We start from the raw sequence: 19,453 nt of genomic DNA on the forward strand, positions 1-19,453 counted from the left end.
AATTTCTCGGCAATTTCTTCATACGTAAACCCTTCACATATACCCTTAAAATAAAATAACAACTCTTCACATATACCCTTAAACAAAATATCAACCCTGCACATATACCCTTAAAATAAAATATCAACTCTTCACATATACCCTTAAACAAAATATCAACCCTGCACATATACCCTTAAAATAAAATATCAACTCTTCACATATACCCTTAAACAAAATATCAACCCTGCACATATACCCTTAAAATAAAATATCAACTCTTCACATATACCCTTAAACAAAATATCAACCCTGCACATTCACCTTTTAAGTAAAACATACCCTCTAAACAATAATACTAACCCTTCACATATACCTTTAAATAATACTTACTCTTCACATATACCTTAAAGTTTAAAGAGCACCACATGCGTTGTTAACATGGTCTCTTAAAGGCAATGACCAATTTTTATAAATTGTTAAACAGGGGCATTATTAGCAAAAAATATTAATTTAAGGATAATGCCTCTCGTCTTAAAACTGCCCATTGTCATAAGCAATTGTTCATCAAGTGTTCCGAGTTTCATTTTGATACCTTTCCTAGTTTTGAAATTATTCTACTTAACATGTAACTTTTACAAAAATTCTAAGTTATAAGGGGCATAACTCTAAAAAATGAGCTTTTAAAATAATGGCCCTTGTCTTACACCAGTATCTTGTCATGATAAGCAAGTACTTCAAGTTTCATTCTAATACCCAACATCTTTACAAACATTATCTATACATGTACTTTTTTATCACATCTTCCAACCTTTGAAATTTAAAAGCTTTCACAGCTCATTTAGTTACATTACAACTGTTATGACATAACAAAACTTACAGCATCTATCTCATTTAGAGCTTTCCAGTGAGCTTTTGGGCCATCTATAAACTGAGCTGTTTGTATTGTTCTCGTAAGCTCACTGGTCCACACCTTCAGATTGGGTATCTTCTCACTCTTCACGAACCTAGAAAGCTCTTTGGCATACTGAAAAACAAAATTAACACTAAGCCTACTGGTGACAACAATTTTTACCCATGCTATCTAAGCCAACTTTCCTGCAGTGTTTGCAATTCAGCTTTTACCAAGTTATAACACATTTGTGTCAGATATTACAAAATCATAAAATAATAAGTAAAATGGTACTTAACATAAAAGCATAAACATATATAAATAAGTAGAAACACTGTCAGTCAGTAAGATAGCTGGATAGTTTCCTCACATGGAAGAATTCAAAGTTTCTGAAAGGACTCAAACTTACTCTGATGACAATACCAAAACAGATTTTTTTTTAAATATTTTTTTATTGGGTTTAACGTCACACCAACACAGTATAGGTCATGTAGTTGACTTTCAGTGTCACTGTTTGAGGAAGACAGACCTCGGTTGCCCCTTCTTGCATTATTTCAGACACAAGTGGTCACCTGAGTTATAGGAGTGACATTCTGCAAGCTAGCTGGATAGCTGCCTCAAATGAAAGATTTCAAAGTCCCTAGCAGGATTCGAACCTACAGTGGTGAGAATACTAAAACAGATGTACATACCTCCATACCCCTAGGGGAGAGTTCACTATCTCCCCCTATCCTACCCTGTAGATTCATCATACTTTCACCATGCTGAAATATTGACAAAAAAAAAATAGAATTTCATGTGCAAGAAAATCTACTTCTGACATAAAAATCAAGTTAAGAAGATTCTTTAACAATTCTCACCTATGAAAAATACAATCTAGCATTCCTACAAATATCATTCAACTAAGCCAATTTTGTTTTCCTGTTCAACAATATTTTATTTCAGTCCTGTATTGACATGTCCTGAACATAATCAACTGGCTTACTGTCAGTTTTATGAGTACACATGGTCCATACTACCTTACACATGAATGTGAAAATCACACGGAAATTGTGCACAAGGAACATCAAATTGCACAAATCTATAGCAAAAGCAAGCACCATAGAAAGTAAATAGACCAAATATATTTTATAGTAAATCAAAATTAATTGCCTTCTAAGAGATTATATCTTATACACCATTAACAATATTTCCAGGGACAAGTTTATAAAGTTGGCTTCAATACAGTAGCCAGGTCAGAATTCTCAAGAACAGTCTTAGTTTATACAAATTTTTTTTAGGTTGATTGTGTTGGAAGCTATAAACTTAATGAAACACTCAAATCCGTTCATGGAACTAACAAGTACTAAGCAATGAGTGTAAAGTTCCTTGATCAAGGAAACAACAGCTTGCCCTGACTGGGTTTGAACACGTGGCCAGCAATCCTAAGATTACTAGTCCAACCTGTAAACCACTTGGCCACGCCCTTGAAATGGTGTATCACACATATACTGCCATTTTTTGCTTTATGATATTGGGATAATAAAAACTTTGTTTTTTTCTTGTAATTAGTTACATAATTAACTGTCCAAGAATTTAAATATGGCATGCTTTATACCACGTTACTAGAATGGTTTAATAAGATAGTTCATGAACATACGTCATTATGTACTAAAATTTAAACTAGAACTCATGGCGTGAATACCCCCGCAAACCACTTTGTCAGACAGTGGCCATTTAGAACTCAAGGACAACCACCCTGCCAAATCTGAGGTTACTTAGCCAGTGCATTGCTAAGATATGTATTCTCCATGCTTCAAATGTGAAAATTTTAAAATCAAGTTTTTTTTGTCAAGGCCCCTGTAACCCATATTTTTCAGAATTCACCCCTATTTTTTGAGAGGAAGGGGGAAAATTTTACATAGACAAAGAAAGAAAAAGATCAACAAATGTAATAAATTCTCACTTTTCGATAAAAATCCCCCCTGTTTTTCGAATCCTAGAATAAACACTGCAAATATGAAGACTGTGGGGCAAAGGAATCTCAAGTTTTTGGGCAGACAAGCTTTTTTTAAGTCAAGGCCCCTGTGACCTTGAACTTTGACCCAGTGACCTCAAAAACAATAGGGGCCATCTACTAATCATGACTAACCTCCATGCCAAATATGAAGACTGTGGGCCAAAGGAATCTCAAATTATTGGGCGGACAAGCTTTTTCTTAGTCAAGGCCCCTGTGACCTTGACCTTTGACCCAGTGTCCTCAAAATCATTAGGGGTCATCTACTAATAGACTAACCTCCATGCCAAATATGAAGACTGTGGGTCAAAGGAATCTCAAGTTATTGGGTGGACAAGCTTTTTAAAGTCAAGGACCCTGTGACCTTGACCTTTGACCCAGTGACCCCAAAATCAAATGGGGGTCATCTACTAATCACGACTAACTTCCATGCTAAATATGAAAACTGTGGGTCAAAGGAATCTCAAGTTATTGGGCGGACAAGGTTTTTTTAGTCAAGGCCCCTGTGACCTTGACCTTAGACCCAGTGACCTCAAAATCAATAGGGGTCATTTACTAATCATGACTAACCTCCATGCCAAATATGAAGACTGTGGGCCAAAGGAATCTCAAGTTATTGGGCGGACATGCTTTTTAAAGTCAAGAACCCTGTGACCTTGACCTTTGACCCAGTGACCCCAAAATCAATAGGGGTCATCTACTAATCATGACTAACCTCCATGCCTAATATGAAGACTGTGGGCTAAAGGAATCTCAAGTTATTTGGCGGACAAGGAAAAATCGACGGACAGACGCGGAGACGTCCGGACAAGCTGATTCCAGTTTACCCCCCTTACAACTTCGTTGTGCGGGGGTATAACTATTCTTGCATATTAACTATTATTGGTAACCCTGTCTTTCAAAATGATCATATTGTAACCTTAGTGCAGTAACGTTAACTCCTATCAAATTGTATAAGAAGTTGATCTGTTATTTCACTAAGGTGACGATATTAAACATTTTAATAACTAAAATCTTATGTTTATAAACACAAAAAATATTCGAAAAATGAAATATGTTCAAGTCATAAAGGCGTCTAAGCACATCTTCTAATCCATTTCAGTGTAAATTTTAACAGTACTGATATATTTAAGTAAATTTTACTCTCATTTACACAATGTTCATAAAACATACCAGAAGTTACTTACCCGTGTCAGGTAAATGGTCCGCGGTAACACGTGAATGTTCATAAGATAATACACAACTCTACTTTGTAAATGGCCTGCAAATAAAACATACAGTAAAATTTTACAAAAACTTTAAAGACTTGTATGACATCTATGTATGACCTTGACCTTTGACCTAGACCTGATTGTTAAATATCTTTAATTTTGAAAATTTCCAGCAAGTCGTATTTAAATCTCTCCATGCATGTAGGAGATGCTGCAAACAAAATCTGGACAATCATCATGTCATCACCTCAAATGACCTTGACCTTGCACATATGGACCAGGACTGTGCTTGCCATGTTCTGTCTCATGATATAAAACAATTGTTTTAAAATCCATCAATTCATATTTATCAAATGGTCTTTTTTGCGCATTCTTATACTTTTATCTGACCTTTGACCTCTATAATTATGTGACCTTGGTCACAGGAAATTGGAACCTGAATTTTGTGTTTGACACACCGTGACCTTTTCAAATGGCATATAAAAATGAAAGAGAACAGTTTGATGGTCTTACCCTTTTGTGATATTGGTTTCATCCTGTTTGATTTTTCTAACAGTTTTTTGTCAAACACAAAAAAAGCCTATATTTGGCTTTAACTTTATGCAAAATAATTAGTATCAGTAGGAGAATATAAAATTGAGAGGGGTATGAAATTTATGTTTCTATGAAGACCAACACAAGTCATGTGAACCATAAAAACACATGTTGATATAAGCAAAGTATCAAATTTTGAAGCTTTTATTGTGGCAACATTTGATTATGAAGCATGAAATTCTCTGTAAAATTACTCTATCTGTACAATAATATATACAACAAACACGCACAATTGTAGCAATCAAATATGCATAACAGTTAAAAAAAGATTGCTCTATTATTACATGGGTACCTGATTTTTATACTCAGGTGTCTTTTTTTTAATACAGTTATTCACCTACCTTTACTAAATGTTCTTTGAAGTTTATGTTCAAGGTTTACTAACAGGCTTATAAGAAACATTAATTCATGCAGTCTAAATAACCACAATACCTTAACATGTATTCATTGTTAAATCTTAAATAATATTTTCCATAAAATGCCAATGGTTGAAAACAAAAATCAACTATTTCTTTACCCTCAGCATTCTAAATATCAAATACACTCTTCCATCCTTCAATATGGTCAAGACTATTCATTATTATTTTTTGGCTAATAATTTCAAAATCTGTACTAACTACTATCATATAGTGCAAATCATAATTATACAGACTGGCCACAAATGTGCAGGCAGATTTTGGTCTGTACTGGTTAATCACAGGTAAATTCAGTAGCCATCAGCAGGCTAAAGAATTATTTACTTACCAGCTAATTTATTGACGAGGAATCTTTCGCCCTGGTTGAAGATTTGTATAAAGGATAGATCTTTATCGTGGGTATAGTCCATGGACTGGTAGTTCTGTCTATAATGTTCTATACGCTGCATAAAGTCTTCCACAGCCTCATTTTTATCCATACCTAGATAATCTGGACTGCAAACTTTCACTTCCTGTACGATAATGAAATTATCATATCAAGGGTTTTAGCGCAAGACTATACTAACTGTATGTTTGTAAGAAAAGGCAAAAAATATTTATTCTTAAATGTTATTCTTCTTATTTCTTAAAGATCCTGTATGTTGTAATTAGGCATGTATAACAACACATAAGTGTAATTTTATATATGTATATAATTATTCTTCTAAAACAATTTCCACAACATCTAAGAATATCTTAAATATGTACTGCAAATGGTTATGTGCATTATAGTAATCATTTAAATAAATGCATTCATTTCTTATTGAAAAATTTGGCTTAGACATTATAGAAAATAAATTTCTAATTATCTCCCTTTATTTACATGGAATGAAAATTCGGTAATATCTTTACAAATAATGCTTTTTGGAACTCACATATTGATAAACCTTCATTTGAGCATCATATTTATGATATGAAACCATAAAAAATTTCAGTTATAGGACCTTTGAGTTCTTAGAATATGAATAGAAAATGTAGAAGAAAGCAACTAACAAACAAAAACATGTTAATCTTTGTTTTCTTTCTGTGATATTTGGACTGTATTGAGTTACTACACTCTTATTCACTTAGTAGTAAGTACTGTTTCAAAATGCTTTAATTTGTATAAAATGTATTTGAAAGTCTGACATGATGTAAATCTGTCGGAAAATCCAACTTTAAATTTATGATATTAGATCAACCAGACTTTGACTAAGATCTGATATTTTATCCAAGAGACCTGGTACATATGTGCATCACTTCATCTCTTATATTGGTTAATAGTTGTATCAACCATCCATGCATGTAGAAGGTAATTATGCTCTACATTTTATCATCCCTTGTGACCTTGACCTTGTATATATCGACCTGCATTATGTTGGTTACCAGGTATGACTGAGTCTTATGATTATGAATGAACATGTTTGATTATAATCCCAAAATTCTAGACATCTGTTTATACACACATTTTTATCTGCCCTTTGACCTCTACGTTTTTGACCTTCTACACAGGGACCAGAATTTTGCTTGCTACACTTTGCCTTACAATGGTGAACTGAACATTTGTACTGAGTTATAATTATGTTGTGAACATTTGTATATCAGGTATTACTATAATCCAATGCATGAAAGAAGCATTATAGCTGTGGACAAAACTGGACCCCAAAACCAGGAGTGATCCAGCAATACAACCTGTCTTTCAAACAGATGTATAACGTATAAATTTAACACATGTCATTTCTATGGATATACAAAAGTAGTAAAGTATAAATTTTATGCCGAAGCATTCATAATATTTTAACAATATAAATGCAGTTAGGCTTGCAAGAATGTGATGAAATGACAGCCTTAATTTTCATTGTAATTCATTTTGTACATAAAGAAGTTATGCTTTGTGAATTCCTCATGTACACATTTTTATGAAAAACTGTTAGACAGGAACTTTTGCCTTATAAAAAAGATATCACAGAAAAAACAATCCACAGAAAAAGTAAGTCCCATACAAAATGTGATTATATTTTTTTCTATAACTATCAAATATAAAATCTTACGAGTATATTAGCCTCTATAATATTGATATCGTCACATATGGACTCAACAAAGAATAGACGGAAGCCATTTTTATCACAGATAATTTCAGATAACAACTTCCTTCGCTCTCGCGTAGTGTTTGTGGCATCTATAACCTGAAATATTTTAAAATGAAAAGTCTTTATTCATTCATATTATCAAAGTTTGAAGTCTGGACAAGTTTTATTTGGAATGTGTCAATTAATAGAGATACTCCAGAACCCGGCAATGCAAATTTTTTTCTGATGTACAAACAATCTTAAGTTGACCATTCCAATGTAATCAGTCGTGCACCAGGAAGCTATAAAATTTTGTTTGTACCCCATGATTATACGGGAAATCATGTTTGCTGGTAGGTACGTTTTGTGAACAGAAACAGTCATATTAAATAAATTAACTAGAACCCAGCAAAGGTAATTTCCCATATAATCATGGGGTTCAAACAAATTTTCATAGCTTCAATGACCTTTTATCAAACTTCTTTGAAATACGAATCAGAAAAGTACTTTTAAGTTAATCTAACACTAATATGATACCTCTACAGTAGAAACAATTCTTCTCATCTTAAACAATTTAAGCAAGGCCTTTTAAACACATATATAGCATTTTAAAAATAGTGGTAATGTTTTTATTTTGAATAGATACATGTATATTTAACACTTTTTTATGAAAATTTTCTCATATTTATGACAACCATGTTTAGAAAACCAAACTCTATATTCACCTACAATAAAACATAATCAAATAAATGAGCTACAAAGTACATTTACACAGTTATTGCTTAACACTTGGTTAGCCAGAAGTAATGATGTCTCATGCATTATACTCCATACTCCATCATTATGCTTTTTGAATATATATATGTAATAAATATTGCTGTTAAAACCAAATAATATTTTTATTTTTTTTTAAAAGGGGGGGGGGGAGGGCAGGGCATTATGCCCAAGAAATGTTTTTACTGTTGATTCTTGGTGTCAGGTAATAGTTTCCGGCCAGTTGCCTGAGCAGTTTATTTCTTCTGTTATTTTTTTAGCAATTAGTACAGTTAGAGATTTTGTATGGAAGTCAAAATACTACTTTGTTTACATTTTGCCACTCTTTTGTTTGCCCTTTGTAAAGAAGGAAAAATTTATCATAATTTGCCTTTAATATTTTGACCAGGACATTTCAGAGCTAGTCCTATCAACTCTACTCAAACCCGACTTTGGTTATAAACATTACTCTAAAAATGAATAATTTGAAACTTTTATACCTTCTCCTTTTAAGGTCATTTGCATGTATGCCAGTTTTGATAGACAGAAATAAAATTTAACTGATTATCAGATAAAAGCAAGATCTTCACATGAAAGTTTTACTGTATCTTTAAAACAGATCAGTTGTAATATTATTTTCACATGCACATACTGAGGTAATTTAAATGAAAGGGTACCAAACAAACATGTCACACAAACATTATATTCAACTATTTTTTCAGTGCTTGTTCACAAAGTGGGACAACAAAATATCAAGAGCATTAAACTTTTCTCAGCGCCTGATTACAAAACAAAAGCTAAAATAGTGCAGGAATCGTGTAAGTTCACAAAAAGGGGAATAATTCTGTAAATATCCATGCTAGAGTTATGGGTATAGAGCTATGGTCTAGAATTTTTATGCTGAATAAAATGTGCAATACAAAGTTGATATTCATAGTGGTTATAGTGATAGAGCTTTAACCCATAACTTTCTAAGTCAGAAAGGGGAATGATTCTGCAAAAATCTATGCTAAAGTAATCAAGTCTGCATTCTCACCAATTTTTTTCAGTTTTTATTGATCTATTATATGGGTACCTCCCTTTTCCATTGAGCTATCACTGGAACCTCCCTCTTCCATTGAACTAACATGCGAACCTTCCCTTTTTCATTGAATTAACATGGGAGCCTCCCTTTTTCATTGCATTAACATGGGAATCTTCCCTTTTTCATTGAACTAACATGGGAACCTTCCCTTTTTCATTGAACTAACATGGGAACCTTCCCTTTTCATTGAATTAACATGGGAGCCTCCCTTTTTCATTGCATTAACATGGGAATCTTCCCTTTTTCATTGAACTAACATGGGAACCTTCCCTTTTTCATTGAACTAACATGGGAAACTTCCCTTTTTCATTGAACTAATATGGGAACCTCCCTTTTTCATTGAACTAATATGGGAACCTTCCCTTTTTCATTGAACAAACATGGGAACCTTCCCTTTTTCATTGAACTAACATGGGAACCTTCCCTTTTTCATTGAACTAACATGGGAACCTTCCCTTTTTCATTGAACTAACATGGGAACCTCCCTTTTTCATTGCATTAACATGGGAATCTTCCCTTTTTCATTGAACTAACATGGGAACCTCCCTTTTTCATTGAACTTTAAACATGGGAATCTCCCTTTACTTGCTATTTTGCAGAGATTTTCTATCATGACCTAGTGAAAATCTAGCCCCTTCGTCCCTTCAACAGCGCATTAAAGTGTTAAAACAAAAATCATTAAAGTGACATTTTTATCAAATTTATCTTTTGGTTTTTGCTACTTAAGTTGATAACTTTTTCATCCACCATTTATGAATAGTTTATTATTCTCTATCATTCATCAAGATGAAAATATTTTTAAAAACAAATCCCCCCTTGGGTATCTTACAAATGTGACAATAATATAGTCAACAAATTTACTTTTATTAGGACAAGAGTTGATATATTTTTGGCAAACTGAGAATGGTGAGAGAAAGATAAAAGATACTCACTGTCAAATTCAAATTTGTTTGAGGAGACCAATATAAAATTTCAATACAGGAAGATGCCAATTCAATAAATTTGTTGGAAAAATGCAATATCCAAATTTGTGCAACATCACTGTGCCTGAAATGCTAGTTGAACTGTCTGAATATCTCCATAAGATAAACATTGCATCAAAATATCATAAGCAGTGTTTTTTGGGGTTTTTTTTTATTTGATAGGAATTTACATTGTACCAACACAGTATAAGATTTTGTGTTGGTGCAACATAAAAATTCCAACCAAAAACTAGAAATGTGTCCATAGGACATGGATGCCCCTACACTTTACTGTCTGTCTACTGACGTACAGCATGTTCATATGACAGACAGACGGACAGACAAAGGAAATTCTACATGACTCCCCTTAAGGGCCCTTAAGTTGTCGGGGCATGAAAATGACATCCAATTTTTTTTCAATGTTGACAACAACAAACACCACAAAACCAAAAGATTTTTGTCTTTTATAATAATGGTCTTACCGCAACTTCCCCTCCGCTGCGCAAGAACTTAATGGCATCATCAATGGCCATCAGGGCACACCTCCTGAAAACAAATAATTAGAAATTTTTGTTCATTTCAAGAAACAATTATATCCTCCTTTTTCATCACAAAATTTTACATTTTTGTAGCCTGGCAAAGACTTCAAATTCAAGAGCAAATAACTCAAAAACAAGATCGCAAATAAAAGATACTAAATTAAATATTTTATTCATGTTAATATCTCTTAATTCTTTTCAAGATAATAATCATTACAGCATTAGACAACAATTCAAGTTCACTTTATATACATGTATGTACTTCAATGTAAGCAAAAAAACAAAGAAAAAATAAAGAAAACGAACAAAGAATCAGGTCCCTGTCAATCAAAGAAAAAATATTTTTTTTATAACCAAAGCAAAGGTATTGCCACCAGGGTAAAAGGTAATGGGATTAACGCTTAAATAAACATTTAAAGCTGGATCTGGCTAATTTTTGTTATATAATAACATCAGACTTCTCATTTTGGACTGTAAAACAGCCAACAGTTCTTTTAAGCTTGTACTGCACAGTCAAAAACATTTATGCTGAAACTGAGTTAAGCCGACAGCATAAATGCTAAAATTTAACAATTCACAGTATAAATGCTAAAACTGAGCAGCCTAAAGTAAGAATGCTAAAATTGAAGAGCCAACAACATTAATGCTGAAACTGAGAAGCCCACCTTATTCATTCTTAAATTGAAGAGCAGACAGAATCAACACTAAAATTAAACATTTTACAGCATTAATGCTAAAACTGAGCAAGTGACAGTATAAATGCTAAATCTGAGCAGCCAAGAGTATAAATGCTAAATCTGAGCAGTAAAAAGAATAAATGCTAAAAATTAGCAGTTGACAGTATAAATGCTAAAAATGAACAGCCAATAGTATAAATGGTAAAAGTGAACAGCCAACAGTATAAATGGTAAAACTTAAAAGTTGACAGTATAAATGCTAAAACTTAGCAGTTGACAGTATAAATGCTTCAACTTAGCAGTTGATAGTATAAATGCTTTAACTTAGCAGTTGACAGTATAAATGCTTAAACTTAGCAGTTGACAGCATAAATGCTTAAACTTAGCAGCCGACAGTATAAATGCTAAAACTTAGCAGTTGACAGTATAAATGCTAAAACTTAGCAGTTGACAGTATAAATGCTAAAACTTAGCAGTTGACAGTATAAATGCTTAAACTTAGCAGTTGACAGTATAAATGCTTAAACTTAGCAGCTGACAGTATAAATGCTAAAACTTAGCAGTCGACAGTATAAATGCTAAAACTTAGCAGTTGACAGTATAAATGCTAGAAATGAACAGCCAATAGTATAAATGGTAAAAGTGAACAGCCGACAGTATAAATGCTAAAACTTAGCAGTTGACAGTATAAATGCTTAAACTTAGCATTTGACAGTATAAATGCTTAAACTTAGCAGTCGACAGTATAAATGCTAAAACTTAGCAGCCGACAGTATAAATGCTAAAACTTAGCAGTTGACAGTATAAATGCTATAAATGAACAGCCAATAGTATAAATGGTAAAAGTGAACAGCCGACAGTATAAATAGTAAAACTTAAAAGTTGACAGTATAAATGCTAAAACTAAACAGTCAACAGTATAAAAAATGCTAACAGTATAAATGCTTGAACTTAGCAGTAGATAGTATAAATTCTCAATCTAAACAGTTGACAGTGTAAATGCTTAAATATAGCAGTCAACAGAATAAAAGGTAAAACTAAGCTGATGAAAGTGTTAAAAAATGCTAAAATTAAAGCAGCTGACAGAATAACTTATTGCTAAAAAACAGAATTAAAATTTGAGCAGCAGACATTAAATCATAGAGAAATATTAGCAGCCAACAGAATTAACATATAAATTTGGCAGCCAATAGTATTAATGTTAGAATAGAGCAGTTGACAGTATATAGTCAAGCTGGATATATACTAGCAGCAATAGTTAGTCAAAATTCTGACTAAAATGTAAATATAAAATTAAAATAAAAACATACTGTGCACATTTATATAAATCATAGAAAAGAATAAAACCAAGCCCCTGTTACCTTAATTGCATATTCATAATGTTTGCGTTATAGTGTATTGTTAATTTTTTCATATAACAAACATTTTTATACATGATATTAAAACTAGTTTCATAGAAAAAGATGTGAATTTGCACATTTTTATGATGATTATAATATATCATAAAAGGAATGATTAGGGAAACAAAATGAATTAGTTAACACACAGAAGAAGGGCAGCCAAAGATCTACGAGTCATTATTTCAGATTAGGAGAAACAATTATAGACAACGCTAATCCTCAAGTTGCCTTAAGTTGAGAAACCATCTGTCATTGTACAAGTCAGGTCGATCTGACGGTGTACTGAGTTTTAAAATCACAACACGAGTGTGCCATTCTAACAATCAGCTTTTAAAAGAGTGTAACAAAGTCAAACAAAAGCCTGATGAAATTTCGTTAATGATATGTTTGTTATAAAAGCGTTTATCAAAAACAATGATGATTTATGGCAAAAGATGGCACTGTTAAAAAGACGATGTCATAAAGTTAAGCATTACTGGGCATGATCATGGAAGGTGTCAAAAGATAATCCATAGGCAAAACAATATTATGATTCTAAAATTTACCTTTTAATATTTTTCAACAAATTATGAATTAAACCTAATAAAAATATTTGCAGAAAACCAATATTACATTTTCTTCAAAAATAGAACAAAACAACAAGAGCAGGACAGACTTCGTTATATGGTGTTGAAGACGACTATCATTATGTATATATATATATTCATTGCAATACAGCACTACACTCCTAAAATAGACTACCACAACTATATCAAATGGAGTAGATGTGCATTATAGAAAGACAAAACTAGCACTGTGACTAAAAGCGTAAATCAAGTCTCCGAAAAAAAAATGATAAAAAAAAATTGAATCTAAACATTTAGCTTGAACTCTTAATTCTTAATCAAGTTTTAAATAGACTGTACCTCATTAATCCATGAAATTATCTGACCTTTGACCTTATTTTCAACAATTAACATAAAATGGGTATGTAAGGACTTAGCATAATTTTATTAAATAGGTCGATTATAACTTTTTTCTATTTATTTACCTTAATAAAAAAGTAAAGCTGCCTGACATTTATTATTAGCAGTGACCTAGGAGTGACCTTAAACTGACCTTCAACCTTAAATTACCTGATTACAAGAAAAGTAATGTATTCTGTTAACGCATCAAAGAACACAAAAATTAATCAGATTAAAAAATTCAAGCTGATTAACATAAGAAATGAAAATAAACAGGATATGAATATTTTAACTCTGTAAACTTTGTGTTTATATGACCTTGAGTTTTGCAAAGAAAATGTATGATCATAAATATTATATAATGGTGAATTAGGCTTAAAAAAACATTGACTTAAGGAAGTGATGTTTGCATTTTCGTGCAACAGATGAGGCCCTTATTCAAAATTTCAGATTACAATTTTATCTTTTTTTTTAAATGATATAATTATAACTTTAACACCAAAATCAATTGGACTAAATTAAATCTTCACGCATCCATTTCAGAAATAATTTTGTTTCGTTTACTAACTGCCCTTTATAAGTGGTGTACCACTAATACCAGGTCATATATTTTCAAAGAAAAAAAAAGAAGAAAAATCACCAAATCATTGATCGAAAGCAAGATTTATACTGCTCTACATTTACCATATTACCCGTTATATGAAAGGAAAAAGAACATATTCAAATGTTAACATAAACCTTAAAAAGACAGGAAAGAACATCTCACTGTTAACATACAGTCAACATGGCTGTCTTTAACTTACTGTCTTATCGCTACCGCTTCTGCGTTGGCCATATCAAAAAAGGCATGGTTTCGATACTTGTCTGTGGCTGCCCTTCTATATTCACCCACATTGAACACTGTAATGATATCAATTCTATTTATAGAAATCTGGGTTTTCCCCATTTTCGTCATGGGTTTTCCCAATATTTTCTTTGGGATTTCCCACAATGATTTCTTTTGGATTTTTTGTAATTTTCTTCGCAATGAGCCCCTAAATCTGTGAAATGTTATGACCTGCTTTATGATGATGCCCTGAAATAAGGTAAAATGTTAGATCAGACCACTATGGACATTCTAGTTTGACGCAACACACATATATATGAAAAATATCTGAAGGTTTTTATAGCACTTATTCTCTTCCCTACAAACAAAATCATCTGAAATATTGGGCCTCTTTTTCTTTCCCAAACCAAACTGCAGCTTACACTTTCACCAAGGTGACGAAATATTGATATTTTGACTTAAAACTTGCACCAACATTTGTATATTCTTTTTTTATAGATTTTGTTTTGATAGGAAAAAAATCAAGTCGAAAACTTCAATCTTCTAAATGCTCCTTTTAAAGTTATTACAATACAGCAATTCTTTACAGTGGGTAAACATGTCAAGTTGTCTACTTCCTGTGATCGCGTGGAAGGATATTAGTTGAATTAAATACGCTTGCAATAAATGATACAGTCAGTGGAAGTGACAGGTCCTTGCGCAAGCAATAAACCATACACATTGAATTTATATACTCGCAATAAATGATACAGTGATTATTTTACCCGCTCTGATGTTTGTTTTATTGTTTACTGGCCATTTGCGACATTTAATTATTTGAATTAGTTATAACAGGACTGTAGCAAATTTATGGCTTGTTTTCAATTGTAATAAAAAAAATGCAAATGGACTGCACAGCTTTATAAATTCATTATATTAACAACTTTTATCAAGTTTATGACCATGTATAATCAACAGTTTGTGGACATATAACCCTCACCTTACAAGATGGGTTATAAAAGCTGACATAATTCTTCATACTGGGCCTTATATAACCTTTCAAAAATCTTTTTTTATAACTAACAATGCTATCTCACGCTTTTCCAAAAGTAATAGAAAATAAATAATAACAATGCCACCACTAATTCAAGAGAGGTTCACCTTACAGGTTTAAGTTAGAATCTACAGGGAACAGGAATGGAATTTACTATAATTGTGAAAAATAAGAAAGATAGTAAAAGTTCAAGAACTAAATATAATCGTTTTTTAATTTGACAGCATTATAAAACAAACAAAAAATCTATTAAGCTATCATGCAGGAAGTTTCAGTGTAGAAATAATCATACAAAAGAAAACAATTGATACAACAATAGTAATTCACTGTCAGTCTAAAGCAATACTATTTTAGTCAGGTTTGAGCTGCCATTAAGTCTAAATTGGAGCAATACTAATTCAGTCATAGTTGGAAAAATACTTTTTCAGTCACAATTGGAGCAATACTAATTTAGTCACTTTTGAGCAATACTTACTCAATTTAATTGGAACATCCCCAATTCAGTAAGATTAGAGCAATACTAATTCAGTCACAATGGAGCAAAAATATTTTTAGTCAGGTTTGAGCTATTAACTCATTAATTCACAACTGGAGCAATACTAATTTAGTCACAATTAAGAAATACTAATTCAGTCAGATTGCACCAATATTTTCTGCCAGATCAAAGAGCAATACTAATTCAGTGAAAATTGGAGCAATACTAATTCAGTCACAATTTAGCAATACTTATTCAATTCGATTGGAGCATCACCAATTTAGTTAAATTAGAGCAATACTAATTCAGTTACAATTGTGCAATACTAATGCATTTAGATTGGAGAATTCTAATTTATTTACAATGAGGCAACACTAATTTAGTCAGATAAGAGCAATACTAATTCAGTCACAATGAGGCAACACTAATGCAGTCAGATTGAGGCAATACTAACTTATTCAGATTAGAGCAATACTAATTCAGTCAGATAGGAGAACTGTATTGTAGTGCAAACATTCAGATATTTTTCAGGAAGGCTCACAAACCATCCCGAGGATACTCTTTGTATTCTGTTGCTACTCACGTTCGTAAGTTTTCAGCTTCGCTATTGTCAGATCTAAAGAAATCATGGCATTTTAAGGTAGTGGCTGCACGACGGTACTCTCCAACATTGAATGCTGCAAACAAAATATTCCAGATGACACACAACATAAACAGTATATAATAGGTGTTATCCAGAACTCGACAAATGTGGATTTTTCCAAGCTAATCAGCAGGTACAAACAAACTTTTAATGTTATAGCTTCACGTTGCACTACCGGTCACAATAGATTAGTCAACCTGTTATGCTTAGTTTTGAAGCTGTAACTGTAAAAGTTTGTTTGTACTTTCGGATAAGCTGGGAAAACTCAAAATATTCCTTATTCCAGAGTAAGTCTATTATCTAATAGTGGTTTCAATAATTGAAATTCATGCTGTAATTATTCAGTTCTGACAAATTGATATATTCATATAAATGGTTAACCTCAATTTATCTGGTTATATCCCACTACAGACATACCACTGTGGTCTTTTGACCTCATAAAATGGTTAACACGCATAGCAGTAAACCATAAACAAAGCTCTCACTGAGTTTCCAGACAATTGTTTCTTTAAATAAAAAGTCCTTTAACCCCTAGCTTTCTGGTGGCACATTCTAACCATGTGACCGGTGCAGACCAAGATCAGAATCTGATGACAATATGCATGCCCTTTTATCATGGTCTGCACTGTTTGCTATTCGGTCAACAAATATTTTGATATTTTCCTTAAACAGTTTTGTCCAGATTGAAAGATGGATAATTCATTTAGCAGGGTCAGGGGTTGTTTGTTTTTTTCCCCACCGATTAGTCATCTTCTCCACTGTATCTGGTTCAAATTGGTTCTAAAATAACTCAACCCCAAAGCTTTTTTTTTTTACAGTTTTCTGCTAGACATGGTAGTATCCTTCAATCTTTATCAAATATATAATAAATCAGCCAGTATTTATTACTGTTTTAGCAGCTGCATTCACTGTTAATAAATAAAATCAAATCAATTAAGACAATCAAGACTGCACTGATATCTTCTTTGTTCTGAACTCAGCTCTCAAAAAATAATAAATTAAAACATTCTTACTTCAAACCAAGTCTGTAATTTTGCAAATAGTTTCATACCTCTATTGATTTCAGATTTGTCTTTTTTTTTCAATCATTTGCCAGTAAACTGTTGTTGATATATATATAATTATAAATATTCATGTACATATGTTTGATAATCACAGAGAACAAGATTCAACCCGTTCAATTCTGTAGTATTTGAGATACCAACTTGCATGCAAAATTTAACTGATATGTGAAGACAAAGCCAACGCCATCACTGAAGCCGGTGTGAGTACAATAGTTCTCCCTATTCTTGGAAAAGTCTAGCTAAATTTCCAGTCCTATTTACTCAACACTTCAGCGTTTAGCTATTGATGTTGTACAAACAAGGAAACAAATTTGCTGCTAATCATTACTACTGATAACAAAATTAGAAATAATGTTTCAAGAACATTATCTAGTTTAGTTAAATCACAACCACATCTGCAATAAAATTAAAGAATCAAGGATTGCCGGATAGTGCTTCTATAATAAGTTTTTACAATGTGACTTAGTTCTTAACAGGTGAGATGGTAGTATGGCATAATTCAACGTATATATTACATCTTAACTCAACCTTTGACCTCAGTAACTATGACCCTCAGATCTGATAATGAACCTAACAATCATGGTTATTGTCTGACATTTCAGGCCTTCACCTTTGTGCAATGCAGTGTAATTTTGATTTTCAAATACAATATTGTTGTCTCCAAAAAGGAATAAATGTCCTTGACCTGTTCATAGAACAGTCTATGACTTTTAAAAAAGGACAATGTTCCCTTGAACTTTTTTTATGCACAGCGGTAATAATGATTATGAAAATGTTTGCAGTTTTTAAACTTCTCATGTCTAAACTTATTAAGCTGTCTTTCAAGCTCAAATCTGTATATACAGGTAATAATATAATGATGACGAAAATAAATGTGTTAAAGCTTATCCTAACTGCAATATATCATTTTTAAAAGTCGAGTGAAAATATCCGGTTATATTTCTAATTCCGGTTATATATCAGTTATCTAAAGTAGTATCATAAAGCAGATGTAGATGATACAAATAAAAAATTATCTCATTTATAAATACATCCTGTATATCAGGTAACACTTTGTAAGATACCTTGTCAATATACACAGTAATTAAAGGGTGTTGCAACCCACATTGTAATATAGACTTTCTGTAAATATAATGACATGCAATTATTTCTTTGTATTCAGTTTCTCAGCTATGTAGCAAATGCATAATAAAATTTAGAGTTATAAATCTTTATGAAAAGTTTGATAGCAATTCTAATTTAAATTTAACAGTATCTACAAATATCGGTACCTGGTACTCAACTAGAACTATCGCTGAATGCGATTCATACCCCAACCAATGTCCTTGATAGAAGACGTCTTGGAAAGGTGGTTAAGGGAATAACTTAAGTGGCACAAATACATAAAAAGAAATTATCTCTGGTGAAAGAATGACTAATTATACAGGTAATGGTATAAATATATATTATCAAATCATGTTTGAAACAGTTACAAATAACCTTTCATTTTCCCAATGTACTAAACATTTTATAAGTCAATTTTTGACCTTCAAGTGTGGCCTTGACCTTAAGCTGGCACAAGGGTAAGATGGGTTCTGCACATCGCCCAGTTGGGGTGAACATTTGAGTAAAGTTTGAAGAAAATCCTTCCATTAGTATAGAATTTATAGAGCGGACACAACATATTGTCTAGTATTGATTGTATGTAAATTTAAAGACTTAAAAAGGGGCATAACTTTGTCAAAATGCAATACAGAGTTATGAAACTTGACCTGAATATCTTATTTGTGACACCTCATATATCTTTTAAGTTTTAAGCAAATACCTGTGCTAGTTTCAGAAATATTCAAGTACATGTTAAAATTTAAGAACATTTTCTAAGTCAATTTTTGACCTTCA

The 19,453-nt window shown here is 32.2% G+C and overlaps 1 protein-coding gene across 1 annotated transcript in view; it reads right to left on the reverse strand.

The window, feature by feature from the left end:
* Position 1: 1 nt before the first annotated feature.
* The window catches only part of LOC132733570 (6-phosphofructo-2-kinase/fructose-2,6-bisphosphatase-like), a gene marked incomplete at its 3' end in the record, with an annotated part of 33,167 nt that continues 13,715 nt past the window's right edge, over positions 2-19,453 (reverse strand). Inside the window, 8 exon segments of the mRNA XM_060720228.1 lie at positions 2-44; positions 860-1,006; positions 1,564-1,635; positions 4,055-4,128; positions 5,417-5,600; positions 7,158-7,292; positions 10,457-10,520; positions 14,338-14,434. Coding sequence (XP_060576211.1) covers positions 2-44; positions 860-1,006; positions 1,564-1,635; positions 4,055-4,128; positions 5,417-5,600; positions 7,158-7,292; positions 10,457-10,520; positions 14,338-14,434 — 816 coding nt within the window.

This window comes from Ruditapes philippinarum, unplaced genomic scaffold (assembly GCF_026571515.1).
Source record: "Ruditapes philippinarum isolate M1 unplaced genomic scaffold, ASM2657151v2 ctg3518_1_1_1_1, whole genome shotgun sequence".
NCBI lineage: Eukaryota > Metazoa > Mollusca > Bivalvia > Venerida > Veneridae > Ruditapes > Ruditapes philippinarum.